Source organism: Motacilla alba, chromosome 3 (assembly GCF_015832195.1).
Source record: "Motacilla alba alba isolate MOTALB_02 chromosome 3, Motacilla_alba_V1.0_pri, whole genome shotgun sequence".
NCBI lineage: Eukaryota > Metazoa > Chordata > Aves > Passeriformes > Motacillidae > Motacilla > Motacilla alba.
Genome location: NC_052018.1, coordinates 3,980,785 through 3,995,084, shown reverse-complemented (window position 1 = coordinate 3,995,084; position 14,300 = coordinate 3,980,785). Strand labels below are relative to the sequence as shown.

The 14,300-nt window shown below is 53.7% G+C and overlaps 1 protein-coding gene across 2 annotated transcripts; it reads left to right on the top strand.

Moving 5' to 3' along the window:
- Positions 1 to 736: 736 nt before the first annotated feature.
- CTSB (cathepsin B) lies at positions 737 to 13,401 on the top strand. 2 transcript variants are annotated; one of them, XM_038133135.1, is made up of 10 exons: positions 737 to 844; positions 6,069 to 6,220; positions 7,405 to 7,490; positions 7,874 to 7,988; positions 8,598 to 8,716; positions 9,347 to 9,432; positions 10,082 to 10,228; positions 10,870 to 10,986; positions 11,799 to 11,927; positions 12,023 to 13,401. In XM_038133135.1, the coding sequence occupies exons 2-10, from the start codon at positions 6,095 to 6,097 to the stop codon at positions 12,118 to 12,120; spliced, it is 1,023 nt and encodes a 340-aa protein (XP_037989063.1). In that variant the 5' UTR covers positions 737 to 844; positions 6,069 to 6,094; the 3' UTR covers positions 12,121 to 13,401. The 2 variants fall into 2 exon arrangements, with proteins under 2 accessions (XP_037989063.1, XP_037989062.1); XM_038133134.1 differs by having other exon boundaries at positions 755 to 890.
- The last annotated feature ends 899 nt before the right edge of the window (positions 13,402 to 14,300 follow it).

Here is a 14,300-nt window from a genome sequence, read left to right as displayed (position 1 = left end):
AGCCTGGCCTTGGACACTTCCAGGGATCCAGGGGCAGTCACAGCTGCTCTGGGCAACCTGTGTGATGCAGGTGGAGTTGAAAAGGGATGAGTGTGGGATGCAGGAGGGTTTAGGAAAGATACAGGCAGGTTGGAGGAGGAAAACCAAGTGGGAGAGAGGCCAGCTGGAAGAGAGAAACAGGAAGGAAAAGGTATAGAGGCAGGATGGAGATGGGATAGCAAAGGTGGGATTCAGGAAAAATCCAGATAGGTTACTGGAGGAAAACTAGATGGGATGGAGATAGGATGGAGGAAGGAAGCAGGAAGGATGTGGATGGGATTAAGCAGGGATAAAGGTGGATTGAGGAGGAATGCAGGCAGATTGGAACTTGAAAACAAAACGGGATGGAGCACAGCAGGAAGGGAGAAAGGCAGGAGGAAGGATGCAGGATGGGATGGCAGAGGGCGGAACACCTGCGGGATCGAGGAAGGCCAGAGGCAGGCTGGAGATTCAGGTGGGCTGGAGGCGGAATTGAGGAAGGGTGCAGGCAGGGAGGAGGTATAAAAAACAGGTGGGGTAGAGGTGGGCAGGAGGAGGGATGGAAGCAGAGCAGGGGGGCAGGAGGATGATGGAAGCCTGCAGGGGCAGGGATGGAGGAAGGAGGGGAGCAGCGATGGACGGAGGGATGGATTGAAGCAGGCAGGGAAGGATGGATGGAAGCAGGGAGGGAGGGAGGCGGGCTCTGGGGGCGGGCTGACGGCAGGATGCTGTCACACCGGGGGCGGGCCGGGCGGAATGACTCAGCCTCCGGGAGCTGCCCCAGCCGTGGGCACCGAGCGGGGTTTGTGAGCGCCGGAGGGTCCCGGGGACGCGCACAAGCAGCGCAGCGGGCGCGGGCACGGCGAGGAGCGGTAAGGGAGGGGATGCTTAGGGTCAAGGGACACGGAAAATGGGGCACCCCCTTGCACGGCTCCGTGAGGGCCATGGAACACCCGCAGGGACAGCAGCAGCAGCGTCTCCCCCTTTTTCCAGCGGCGTTTTGGGGGATTTTTGTCCGGGGCTGGCGCGGGATGCGGAATGCGGGGTGAGGGAGGGGGATGCGCTGCATCCCACGGAGGTTGTGGCGGGGAAAATGAGCCCTCAAAAGGCATCAAGCCTTCATGAAAGGTCACGGGAGGAGAGAGGAAGCCTTGTTTTTATGATAGAGACAGGAAAAACAGCGCAGCCCTGCTCGTCAGCTGACGCCGAGGTTTGGCACTCTGGGAACATCCCGTGATGCACACACAGCCCAGCCTGGGTTTGGACCGGGACCATGGCTTGGGAATGGCGCTGGAGAAGCTGCCTTGCTTTCCTCTGGCCTGGAGTGAATCTCTCACCCCCGTACCCCACTCTCAGGGATGCTCTGCGGGCATGGTGATGTAGCAAAGATCGCTTCCTTCTGTCGTTTCCCTCGAAGGGAAAGGATTTCCCGAGCACTTGGTGTCTGGGGGCTTGTGCAAGACTCTGGTTTATGGATTGGCCTGTAAGAATAAGAGGGGGGAAAAAAAGAAAAATCAGTGTAGCTTTATTTGGGGAGGAATCTTGTGCTTTCTGTGCATGGAAGCTGCAGAGGTGAGTGCTGCAGCTTGGCTCAGGAGGGAATTATTTCGTCAGGTCTAGTAGGGTTGAAATTAGATGACCTTTAGGATCTCTTCCAACCCAAACCTCTCTAGGATTCTGTTATCTGACCCGTGTTCTGACCCGTGTTAGCGATCTGGCTTTGCCTCATGTTGTTTTTTTCTTGGTCGAAAAAATAATTCAAGCTTTGTTAATGCAGCGAGAGCTGTAATGCAGTCACCAGGTTTGGTGCTGCCGAGCTCACCTGGTGACGCAGCAGGCTGAGCTGGATCTGGGGCTGGAGCTGAGCCTTCCTGGGCTCGCTTTGTTGTGGTTTGGAGTCACAAGCCCTGGCAAAGAGAACAAAGGACAAAGCTCGGCCCAGGCTAAGGGCTGGTGCTGAGCAGGACACATGATTTGGGCTGTGCTGAGCACCCCTGGCCCTGGAGGGCTGGGGGGTGTTGTAGGAGGGAGGGTGGGACAGCTTTTACCTTCCTCAGAGCCCTGGGGAAGGTGTGGATGCCTCCGTCTGTGCCTGCAGGGGCTGGGAGATGCTTTAGGGCTGTGACTTACCTGTGGTCTGACCTGCCACGGCTGAGTCATGTGAGCCGGGCTGGGAATAGCCAGTTTGGGGGTTGGGTTGTTGCTTTTTCTTGAATCAAGTTAAGTGAGACTTGTGGGCTTTGTTTTGGGGAAGGAGACCTTTGTGGTGCAAAGGTGAAGAGATTCGCTGCTGTGTGTCCTCCTTGGCTGCTGGAAAGGTGATGTGGGATCCTGCTGAGGGCTGGGATATCAGGATTCGACTGTGTCAGGAGCTCTGTCCACGGGAAAACAGGTGGGGGAGCTGCCCTGGCTGCCCGGTCTGGTCAGGAGGGATGGAGATGGCTCTTGGGTGGTGTCTCCTCCTCCTCTGCGGCAGCACAGAGGGCTGTGGGTGGATGCTGCAGCACCAGCACAGCCACAGCCCTTCAGCTGCTCTCCTCCCTCGCAGGCTGCAGCTGCTGCGAGCAGCTCCTGCAGAGCCTTCGGCCTCACTGCCTCCTCCTCGCTGGGAGAGGGGGCTGCACTCAGCTGCCCCAAATTTCCTCTTTCTAAGCGACCAGCTGGCTGAATCGTGAGTGTCCCGTCCCGCCCAGGGTCAGGTGTGCTGGTGGGTGTTTATTTCTTGCTCATCCTTCAAGAAGCGGCACGAGCAGATGCTTTGGATCTCAAAGTATTCCCTGCTCTCAGTCCAGGGGAAAGTGGAGCGACTTGAGGGGCTCTTTGTGACCCCCAAACATCCTCCCGCCACCTGGGGAATTCTTCAGGGTGAAGCTGACAAGCCCAACACCCTTGTTCCTGTTTCCAGGCTCATGAACTGGTGGGATGTGAGCTGTGTGAGGATCAACCTTAGCCAGGCTTATCCTGAAGCTGAGGCACCTCTGGAGATGTTGTGGGGGTGCAAAGGGAAAGGATCTGCTGGGGTTCCTTGGGAAACTCCTCTGCCGTGTTTGCTGTGCATGAATTGGGGGGCAGATGTTGGGGTGCAGCAGCTGTGATGCAATTCTGGTTTTGGGGCTGCTGCTCTGGGGTTTAAACGGCCCTGAGGTTTTAGGTGTGAGGAGGAGATAGCGGTGCTGGGGGAAGCACCGGTGTGATAATGCTGCCAGGGGAAGTTTTGCTGCTCAGATCAGCTGGGACAGGGGGTGAGGGAGGAAACCAGCAGCTTTTTGTCGCTGCAGCGTCTCTGGGGTTGTTGTGGTTGGGCTGCATGTGACCCATGGCTGGTGGGAATCCGTCCTGCCAGTCCCGTGCCTGTGTCCTATTTATAGACCTGCTGTACGCAGGATAAAGCCAGGGAGAAGGGGGGTTAGGGAGGAAGAAATCCCATGGGGATGAAGATTTCCCCTTCCTTTTCCAGACAGATCTTGGGATACCTGATCTTGGGTGTCAGCTCCCACTACCCTAAATTTCACGGCCAAGGGAAACCTTGTAGAATAATAGAAAGGTTTGGGGTGGAAGGAGTGTTTAAAGGGCATTTAATTCCAACCTCTCTGCCATGGGCAGGGACGTCTTTCACTATGTATTTTAACTGTATGTCAGGTTGCTCAGCAGAGCCCTGTCCAACCTGACATTGAATGGTTTTTGGGATGGGGCATCCCACATCTCTTGCGGCAACCTGTTCCCTCATAGGGAACAATTCCTTCCCAATGTCCCATCTATCCCTGCCCTCTGTGAGTGGGAAGCCATTCCCTGTGTCCTGTCCCTCCGTGCCTTGTCCCAAGTCCCTCTCCAGCTCTCCTGGAGCCCCTTTAGTCACTGGAAGGGGCTCTAAGGTCTCTCTGGAGCCTTCTCTTCCCCAGGCTGGACGCTCACAGCTCTCTCATGACCCACAGGGAGGCTTCATGCCCACAGGAGACTTGGCAAGAGGGGTTTGGTGGGTTTTTTTTGTTGTTGTTTTTTGGGGGTTTTTTTTTGCCTCAAGAGCCATTTGGCTCCCAGCTATTTGCTTTGCTGGGTTTGCTGGCCCTGGGCCATGTCCATGGTGCAGATGCAAAGCAGCCAGAGCTGAAACTCTGCCTCTTTCAGGGGAAACTGCTGGGATCTATTTTCAGTTTGGTTTCGGGTTGCCTGGAGAGTGTGGTCTGGTGACCCGAGGTTGAGAGATGTCCCGTGTCTCTCCCTCAAAAGCTGGGTGTGAGCAGCACATCGATGGGTGGTTTTCAGCCTGTCAGCAGATTTACAAACATCCTGCTGGAAGAAAAAAGTGTAATCATGTGACTTCTGGCCTCAAAAACACCTCCTGCCTATGCTATGGGAAAATACCGAGTTGACTGCAGGAAGTACAGAGGGTTGTGGGGTTTGAAATTTGTGTGTGTGTGCATTTTTTAAAATTATTTTTATAAGATTTTTCATTTAAAAGGTTCTCCAGCTCAGGCTGGTTACCTGCAGGCTTTCTGTGGCCTGTTGTGGGTAGAAAGCACAGTTGTATTGTAAATGTATATTTATTTTCCTGGGTGTGACCTGTGTAAGCAGGGGAGTACAGCCAGCGAGTCCCTTTCTTGCAGAAACCTCTAAGCAAGAAAATATTCATGAGACCCCTGAAAATATGCATAAAACCCCTTTAAAGAGGTGATATTTACAAGTGGAAGGACCCAAGTGCTGCTGAAACTCTGCTTTTTTTGGGGGGCTGAGCGTCCTGCTGAAAGCACAAAGCAGGGGGAGCCGGCAAATAAATGGTGGAAGGAGGAGTGGGAAAGGAGAAAAAAGCCCCTTTATACAGCAAGCTGCAGCCTCCTGGGCTCACTGCTGGCAGAAAGTAGGACACTCCTGCTGGGTTTTCTTCTCTGGAAAGGCTAAACTTGGCTGGGAGTGGGTGGAAGCAGCCGGCAGGGAGGTGTGTGTGTGTGGCTCCATCCCCATCCCCTGCTCATCCAGCTCTGCTGCTGTGGGGCTGCTGGCAGGCAGGAGCTGTGTGTCCGGTTCAAACCCGGCCTTGCAAAGGTGATTACACCTTCAGCTCGCTGAGTTGAGCAGGAATTAAAGCCTGGATATCTCTGCTGTGCAGGATCTGAGGTTTTGGAGTGCTCCCCAGGCTTGGGGTGGATGTGGGGCTGGTGGGAGGGAGCTGGGAGGGTTTGGAGGAGGAGGAGGAGGGTGTCCTGGTGTGTTTGCAGAGATAAAGGAGCTCGTGTTGTGTCTGAGTCAGACGTGGGGATGTGAAACAAGTGGCTGCTGGCACTGGGGGTTAATTTGAAGTTGGGCAATTCGGTGTGAATTAGGTTAAAGGGGAGCCGGGAAATCTCAGAGCCCGGGGGTGTCTGTGGGCTGGATGGTGCTTGTGCTCCTGCATGAGAGGTTGTGGTCTTTTCTTTCCTGCTCTTTCTCGGCGTCTCTGATCCCCAAACTGGGGCTTTCCTCATTCCCTGCAGCTCCCTGGGGAAAAGCCCCAGTGGGAGGGGAGCAGAGGATGGCAGCAGCTCTGGTGTATGCTGATCCCCCTGTGCATGGACAGTGGGTCACACCTGGGGCTGTGGCACCCCCAGGGCAATGGGCTGGCCAAAATGAGGCTCTTAAAAATGTAATTTGGAGTAATATCTTTAAAGGGAAGAGCAGAGCTTATCAAATCCCATGCCTGAAGTTTGGTGTGGAGATAGATGTGTTTGGTGTGGAGATAGATGTCGCTTGTTCCTTCTCCTGGTCCTTATTCTCTGTTGTTGTGGAAGTAAACACAGGTTTTAATACCCTCTAAATCCCTTGGATCTGCTTCAAAAGGTATTTTTCTGCTGCTGCTAATCCTGCAGTGGTCAACAAACAAGGTTGCCTTGTCTGATTCCTCCTGAGCTGCAGGGGGGGGGGTCGTTGCTCTGTTCCTGTGTCTCTCTCCTGACCTTTGGGGCAGCTGGGGATCTGGAAGGATCTGATGTGTGCATCCCCACATTTTATCCTCCCACGTGTTGCTGCAGCTGAACCCACCCTGGGAGTGTTTCAACAATGCTCTAATCTGGCTGCAGGTGGAGTGTCCTGTTCAGCAGCCAAGATGTGGCCGCCCGTGTCCCTCCTGTGTGTCCTGGTGGCCTTTGCCAACGCTCGCAGCATTCCCTACTTCCCTCCTCTCTCTGATGACCTGGTCAACCACATAAACAAGCTCAACACCACCTGGAAGGTGAGTACTGGGCTGATTTGGGGTTTTTTGGGGAGGCATTGCTGCCGGTCTCTCTGTGGGATTCAGTGGCTGGGCTTTGGGAGTGTTGCCATGGTGGTGACATAGATCCAGCCTTGGTCCCAGCTGGCTTCTCCAGTGAGGTGATGCTGTCAGGGGTTCCTGCAGTGACAGGAACTGTGGAGCTCCTCCTTGGAGTAGAGCAGGATGAATTTGTGGAATAGGAGCTTCTGGTTCTTCATTTTTTTTTTCTTACCAAGGCTGAGATTGAAAGTGCTCGAGATGGTGTTTTGTGTTCAGACTCAGATGTTTGTTGTTCTTATCTATATCACAGTCTCACAAGCTGTGAGTTCCACAGCATTTCACTAACAAGCTACAAAATGGCCCCGTATCTATCTCTGTAAGGTCTTTTAAGGAAAAACTATCTAATTAAGAAATGACATTTAAATTCTTTTCACTTTTAACTCGGTAACTAATCACTCGTGTCCCACAATGCAGACTTTTCTGTCTAATTACAAAATATTACTCAAACCCATGAAGAAGAAGGTGAAGAAAAAGGATTAGCCTCTGCCTTTAAACCTCTATCTTGCTTCACATATATTATTATATTCTAAACCATTAAACTCTTAAGCTTTCCACCACGTGATATTACACACTTCTAATCAAACTCCACACCCATAATCCCAGTTCTGTCATTCAATTTTGGAAGCCTTCTCCACAGCCTCAGGTCAAATGCAGTGCTCTCCTGGGGGTCAGATCTGTCAGCACAGAAAGTCTAAAATTCTCAGCATCCAGGGTTCCAACATCTCCCCCTCTTATTTGAACCATGAACACTGCTTTGAGAGCTTTGTCAAACCTCTGTTGGATACACTCAAGTAGAGGAGGAGGAGGAGCAATGTAAGAGGAGGAGACTCTGCAGGAGGCTGGAAACAAGCAGAGAGTGTCCAGTTATTGGTGACATGACCCTCCTTGGCCAGTTTGCTGTGTCCAAAGCCTCGAGCTGGACCTTACTGGTCCTGATGGGCTGTGTTCTGTGTCTGTAGGTGCTTGGCTCTTGGCCCCTGGGCTTTGCAGCAAGTGTCAGACTCTGGTTGGGGTTCAGGGAGCTCTGGAGCACCAAAGTGATCCCAGAGATGCTCTTGGTGGCTCTGGAGAGTCGTGTCCCGATTCTGTGTGTCTCTCCCCAGGCAGGGCACAACTTCCACAATGCTGACATGAGCTATGTGAAGAAGCTCTGTGGCACCTTCCTGGGTGGGCCCAAGCTCCCTGAGAGGTGAGTGCAGGGAGGAGAAGGTGAAACTTCAGTAAAAGTTGTGTGGATTCTTCATGAGCATCTGGAGTGGGTGAGGGGCTCTCCTGGCAGGCTGTGGGCAGCAGGGTGGACACTGCTTATGGAATTAAGCATTGAGCATGTGAGTGGAAAATCCAGCCTGTGTCCTGCCAGACGCTCAGCCATTGTGCAATTTGTTATCCTTGAAAATGAACACTCCAGGGGAGCTGCTGACCTGGTCTGAGGACAGCAGAAGTATTTATGCTCCTTCAATAAGCAAACAACACAAGTGTCCTCCAGGCCACCTTCAGAGGAGGCTGGAGAGTGCAGTGCACCCCATCGTGGTTCGCTGGTGTTCCTGAGACAGGATTTCCCTCTCCTCACAGGGTGGATTTTGCTGCAGACATGGAGCTGCCTGATAACTTCGACTCGCGGACGCAGTGGCCCAACTGTCCCACCATCAGTGAGATAAGAGACCAGGGCTCCTGTGGCTCCTGCTGGGTAAGGACAGGGGAAGTTTAGTGTTGTCTTCATAAAATTTACTGGGCAAAACCCACGCCTTTGTATTTGCTGCTGAACTCCCTGCCATGGGCAGGGACAATATCCACAGACCAGGGTGTTCCAAGCCCTGTTCATTCTGGCCTTGGACACTTCCAGGGATACAGGGGCAGCCACAACTTCTCTAGGCAGCCTGTGCCAGGCCCTCACCACCCTCACAGTGAAGAATTTCTTCCCAATGTCCCATCCATCCCTGCCCTCTGGCAGTGGGAAGCCATTCCCTGTGTCCTGTCCCTCCATGCCTTGTCCCAAGCCCCTCTCCAGCTCTCCTGGAGCCCCTTTAGGCACTGGAAAGGGCTCTGAGCTCTCCCTGGATCCTGCTCTCCTCCAGAGCCATCCCCAGCTCTCCCAGCCTGGCTCCAGAGCAGAGGGGCTCCAGCCCTTGGAGCATCTTGGTTGCCCTTTGTGAGGGGACACTGTGGGATTCTGCAGTGTCTGAGCTCCTGGGTGGCTTCTCCCAGCCAGGCCATGCTTGCTGCTCTCACTTCCAGGAGGTTTCCTGGTTTCTCTCCCCTGGGTGAGCTCTAATGAGTGTTTTGGGGTTTCCCTCAGGCTTTTGGTGCCGTGGAAGCGATTTCAGACCGGATCTGTGTCCACACCAACGCCAAGGTCAGCGTGGAGGTGTCAGCTGAGGACCTGCTGTCATGCTGTGGCTTTGAGTGTGGCATGGGGTGAGTGAGCTGCTCCTGGTCCTTGTGCTCCTGGAAGGTGGTTGGGAGGAGCAGGGGCAGACCCTGGGGGTGCTGATTGCTTCAGCCCTGCCTTCGTTACCTCCCTTAGGAGCATGAAGCTCCTCCAGAGGTTTGTGGATGAGGGAGGTAGGTGGAAACATAAAGGTGATTCCAGGGACTGGGACACATCCTGCCCCCAGCATAGTGGGTGGTGATGGCTGCAAGCACATAGTGATGCTCTCCCACACAGAGCTGGCAGCTGCCAAAGCCAAAGGAAGGATTTTTCTTAGTCCCAGATCCTTGATTTTCAGGCACAATGCCTTTTGCCTGTGGATTTCCCAGTTGTTGAGCACAGGGCAGGGAGTTGAGTCTCCAAGTCCTTTTGCTCCTGGCAGCAGAAGCTGGTCAGGGACCTGGTAAGGAGGCACTTTGGGATTTGGAGCCATGGGTGCTCTTACCTCCTTGCCTGAGACCTTGGTGTCTCAAGGCAGATCCTGGGGAAGAAAAGAACAGACTAAAAAAAGGCTTAATATACCCAAACCTTCCTCTGAACCATCCTAGGCTGGCTCCATTCCCTTGCCTCTCCCAAAATGGGATGGCTGGGGCTGGAGCTGGTGCCTCTCCCCCCAGGTGCAATGGTGGTTACCCCTCTGGTGCATGGAGGTATTGGACAGAGAGGGGCCTCGTGTCCGGGGGTCTCTACGATTCCCACGTGGGTAAGTCCTGGCAGATACCCTTGGGGAAGCTGGGAGGGGCATCTCTGCTTGCTTAAAGTTCATGATTTTTGGGATGCTTTCCTCCTGGTCTGCATCCTTGTGGCTGCTCCCTCCTTCAACTCAAGCACCTCTGCAGTCTCAGCTGGCTGCCCCTGGCCCCATGGCTCCTTCCTTTGGGACAAGGGTCCCTGAGCAGCAGCCAGAGGTAGGAGGCCCATCTGGGAAGGGAGCCAGGAGCCCTCAAAACACCCCCCAAGGCTCCTGTTCCCATAGCAGGAATTAATCAGGCTGTGAATTTTGTGTTGTTGCTGGTTTTGAACCAGTTCAGTACGCTTTGGATGAGGTCAGGAGTGTTCCTGACGTGTTCCCCCTTCAAAAAATAACTTCCAGACTGGAACCCTCTGCCTCCCCCTGTCATGACCACCAGCTGGTTCATGTTTCCACCTTTTCTATCAATGTTTGGAGAGGGAGGTGGTGGGAAGCAGGTTTGGTGGGAAACACGTTGCTCGTGGAGGGAAGACCTGCACCCCATTAATTTGTGGGGTTCCTGGGGCAGAAAAGCTCTTTCCTGGGGCTTCTGGTGCCTTCTCCAGCATGGCTGTCGGGGTCTTTGAGGACAACCAATTGACATCACCTCTGTCCTGGACAGGCTGCCGGCCCTACTCCATCCCACCCTGCGAGCACCACGTCAACGGCACCCGGCCCCCCTGCACCGGGGAGGGAGGGGGCACCCCAAGGTGCAGCCGGCACTGTGAGCCTGGCTACTCGCCCTCATACAAGGAGGACAAGCACTATGGTAAGGGAGGTGGCCTCCAAAGCAATTCCAGAGGTCCTCGTGGCAGCTGGGAGGGGTGGGCAGGATTGAACCCATTCCTGGTGGGTTTTTCTCCTGTGCCTGGAGGCTCCATTCTGGTGGTCCTGGAGCAAACCTGAGTGTGGCAGATGCACGGTTTGTGTTTGCTGAGACTCAGCTGGGAAGGGGGAACTGGTGGAACTGGTTTGAGTCCTCGTGGTGCACGTGGCTGGCTTGAGGAGTGTGGTGCTGAGCCCCATCTGGTGTCAAAGCCACCTCCAAGGCGCCTTGGCAGCAGCCAGCCCTGCACATTTAGGATAATCCAGCTGTTTCTTGGAGATTGTCTTCTCCTTGAGTATTTTGGGTTTTAGAAAGGAGAATGTACAAGGGAAAAATGTCCCTTCCCACTAAAGCTGTCTGGAATAGGTCTTTGGGTACAAAATAGGACTCAGATTAAATAATTCCTTCTGGAAGAGGTGGGGCTGGAGCCCACTTTTCCTGCTTGGCTGTGTCAGTCTCTCTGGAGCTGCCAGGTTTGGATTTAACCTGAATTTAAGTGCAAGAGGCCTCCTGCAGGGTCACACTGAGCCATCCTGTGTGGCTTGACCGTGCCATCGTAATGGTGGGAATTCTTTTCCTTTTAGGCATCACATCCTACGGAGTCCCTCGCAGTGAGAAGGAAATCATGGCTGAGATCTACAAGAACGGCCCAGTGGAAGGAGCCTTCATTGTCTACGAGGATTTCCTGATGTACAAATCTGGTGAGCAGCACCACGGGGCTGTTGGGGGGAGCTTCAACCAGAGGGGTCCCTCTTTTGTGGCCCTGGTCTGTCTTCTCCAGTCTTGGAGATCTCAACCTCACACTTGAGTATCTGCTGTGGCAAGGACATGGGCAGATGCCACCTCCTGTATCCATAGCAAGGGGAATCAGTTCTTGGGATTGGATCAGGGAAGGAGCCCTAAAGGGAAGCACCCCAAATTTCAGCTGTCAGCAACAGCTCAGATTTTAGGACCTCAAAACTCTTGTTGTGAGCAGCCTTTGAGCCCCCTGGGAAATGTGTCTGGGTGTCCTGTGTGCTCAGGGTGCTGAGCATTGGTCACAGAATCGTGGAATGGTTTGGGTGGGAAGATAGTGATTAAAAAATCTTCTCATTCCAATCCCTGCCATGGGCAGGGGCACCTTCCACTATCCCAGGTTGCTCCAAGCCCTATCCAGCCTGGCCTTGGACACTTCCAGGGATCCAGGGGGAGCCACAGCTTCTCTGGGCACCCTGTGCCAGGGCCTCCCCACCCTCACAGGGAAGAATTTCCTCCTAACACCCAACCTAAATCTCCCATCTTTTAGTTTAAAACCTTTCCTTTCTGTCCTGTTGCTATCTGCCCATGCAGAACTCCTTCCTCCAGACTCCGCACTAAGTTTCAGTTTCACATTTAACCAAAAACCAAAATTAATAATATTTAATAATTACATAATTCATATATATATTATTAATCTCAGCCACTCTGGGCTTTGTGATACCGGGTGGCCCCCAGGAAGTGCCTGTTGACATTTTGGGGTGTTTTTCCCTTGCAGGGGTGTACCAGCACGTGTCTGGGGAGCAGGTGGGAGGCCACGCCATCCGCATCCTGGGCTGGGGCGTGGAGAAGGACACTCCCTACTGGCTGGTGGCCAACTCCTGGAACACCGACTGGGGGGAGAACGGTGAGAGCCACCGGGAATCCCCACCTCATTCCCGTTTCCCCGCCCCCTTCCCCTCGGATGGGTGGAGAGGGTGACTTTTTTTGGTGTTGTCCCAGGCTTCTTCAAAATCCTGCGAGGAGAGGACCACTGTGGCATCGAGTCCGAGGTTGTGGCTGGCATCCCCAGGACGGAGCAGTACTGGAAGAGGATGTAACTCTGATCAAACCACAAATAATCCTGAGTCCCTGATGCTTTTAACTGATAGTGGGTTGGGTGCAGAAACCCTCCCTTCTAAAAGAGACTCTAGTTCAGGTTACTTTATTAAAGCTTTTTATCTTTTTTTTTTCAGTTTTTTTTCGTTCATGGTTTTTTTCCTTTTTAAAATTTTTGGGTTTGTTTTTTAAATTGTACGGTGGAGCTGGAGGTGGAACTGCTTTCTGCCAACCTCCTGCTTCTGGTGGGTCACAGCAGGACACTGGGGCATTCCCTGCTCAGAGGACTGCTGGGGAGCTCACTGGCCTCTTGGAATTTGGTTAGCCTGGACCCCTTCCAGCCCAGTTTGCTACTGGGAGGGCAGGAAACAGTAGCTTTGTGCTGGGATTAGGGACTTGGTGGGGCAGCAGAGGTGGATGCTGCTGAAAAGCCATGGCCAGGGGGATTTGTGCACCCCCAGATGGGTTGATCTGACTGTTAGAACCTGAAACAAGCAGGGAAGGATTTCCTGTGAGTGTGTGCCTTGAATTGGCTAAATTTAGACCTATTAATGAACAAAATACTGATGAACTTGCTGTGGGGGTGGCTCTGGCCAGAGCTGCCTGCACCAAGTCCCTCGTGCATCGCCTGCTCTGCTCCATCCTTCTGGCTTTTCAAACCACTTCTTCCTCAGCTGTTCACTGACCTTTTTTTTATCTGCTGTAGTCTGGGGTTACTGATGCTGGGGAAGGGCCTGGCTGGAGCTCCATGAGCCTTTGATCAAATATCCTGCAAGGATCTGGGAGGGAGCTGGAAAGAGCAAAGCCCTTCTCCTCCGTGGCTGAGCAGCTTGGTGTGTGCAGGTCATGCCTGGGCAAGGGTGCAGTGCCCAAATTTGGGGTGCTTTGGGGCTGCAGGTGCTGGATGCTGCGCTGAGGCATGGTTCCCAAGTCTGCTGCTGGGAGCTCAAGCAGATACTTGGAGGTGTCTCACAAACTTTTTTTCGTGAGCCACAGGCATTAAGGAAGGTAAAACCCCTTATTTTTGTTACTGGGGGGAGGTAATAGGTTGTGTATAGGAGGAATCATGTGATTTGCCAACACTAATATAGCAAAGAGCTTTTTTTTTTAATTTTAAAGCACAAAATATATTAGTGACCTGAGGCTATGGGTCTGAAATGTGTGAAGCAGGCTCTCCATGCACTGTAAAATAGCCCCTTACCTCTGCTTGCTCAGGCACCAGTGAGGCAGAGCTGTGCTGTATTTGGCTGGAACACCTGTGCCAATAAATGATTTCTCCAGTGTCTTGGCTCCTGGCTCTTGGTTGCTTCTGCTTGGCTTCTCCCACCTCAGATGGTTGTCTGGAGTGGAAGCCAAGTGAGACCCTTCTGTCTTCAGAGAATGGTTTGGGTTGGAAGGGACCTTCAAGATCATCCAGTCCCTGGGACTGGAAGGGACACCTTCCACTATCCCAGGGTACTCCAACCTGGCCTTGGACACTTCCACGGATCCAGGAGCAGCCATAGCTTCTGTGGCCAACCTGTGCCAGGGCCTGCCCACCCTCACAGAGAAGGATTTCCTCCCACTATCCCATCTATCCCTGCCCTCTGGCACTGGGAAGCCATTCCCTGTGTCCTATCCCTCCATACCTTATCCTAAATCCCTCTCCAGCTCTCCTGGAGCCCCTTTATGCCCTGGAAGAGCTCTCCCTGGATCCTTCTCTTCCCCAGGTGAACACCCCCAGCTCTCCCAGCCTGGCTGCAGAGCAGAGGGGCTCCAGCCCTTGGAGCATCTCTGTGGCCTCCTCTGCTCTCTCTCCAGCAGCTCCACGTCCTTCTGCTGTTGGGGGTCCCAGGGCTGGAGGCAGCTCTGCAGGTGGGGTCTCACCTGAGGGGGGCAGAGGGGCAGAATCCCCTCCCTTGTGCAGGTGTGGTCACTGCCAGCCCTGTCCTGTGGCCCTGCTGGTGACAGCCACTCCCTGGGGTGGGAAAGGTGCTTCTGCCTGGAGCAGAGAGCAGCCAGGACCTGTCCCCAGCATCCTCGAGGATGCACCAGGGCCCTGCAGCATGTGCCTGCACCCCAGGGCTGTGCCTCTACTCCTTTCAAGGTGAATTTATGGACCCTCAGCTGTCCCTCTGGTTAAAATTCTTCTCCCAGGTCTGGCACATGGGGCTGTACTTTGATACTCAGACTTGGCACCAAG

What these genes read in the sequence shown, in the direction of transcription:
- CTSB (XM_038133135.1), top strand. Translation starts at nt 6,095, where the DNA reads ATGTGGCCGCCCGTGTCCCTCCTGTGTGTCCTGGTGGCCTTTGCCAAC. An exon ending in TCTCTACGATTCCCACGTGG is followed by an intron (nt 9,433 to 10,081) that starts GTAAGTCCTGGC and finishes TGTCCTGGACAG; the next exon opens with GCTGCCGGCCCTACTCCATC. An exon ending in CACCGACTGGGGGGAGAACG is followed by an intron (nt 11,928 to 12,022) that starts GTGAGAGCCACC and finishes GTGTTGTCCCAG; the next exon opens with GCTTCTTCAAAATCCTGCGA.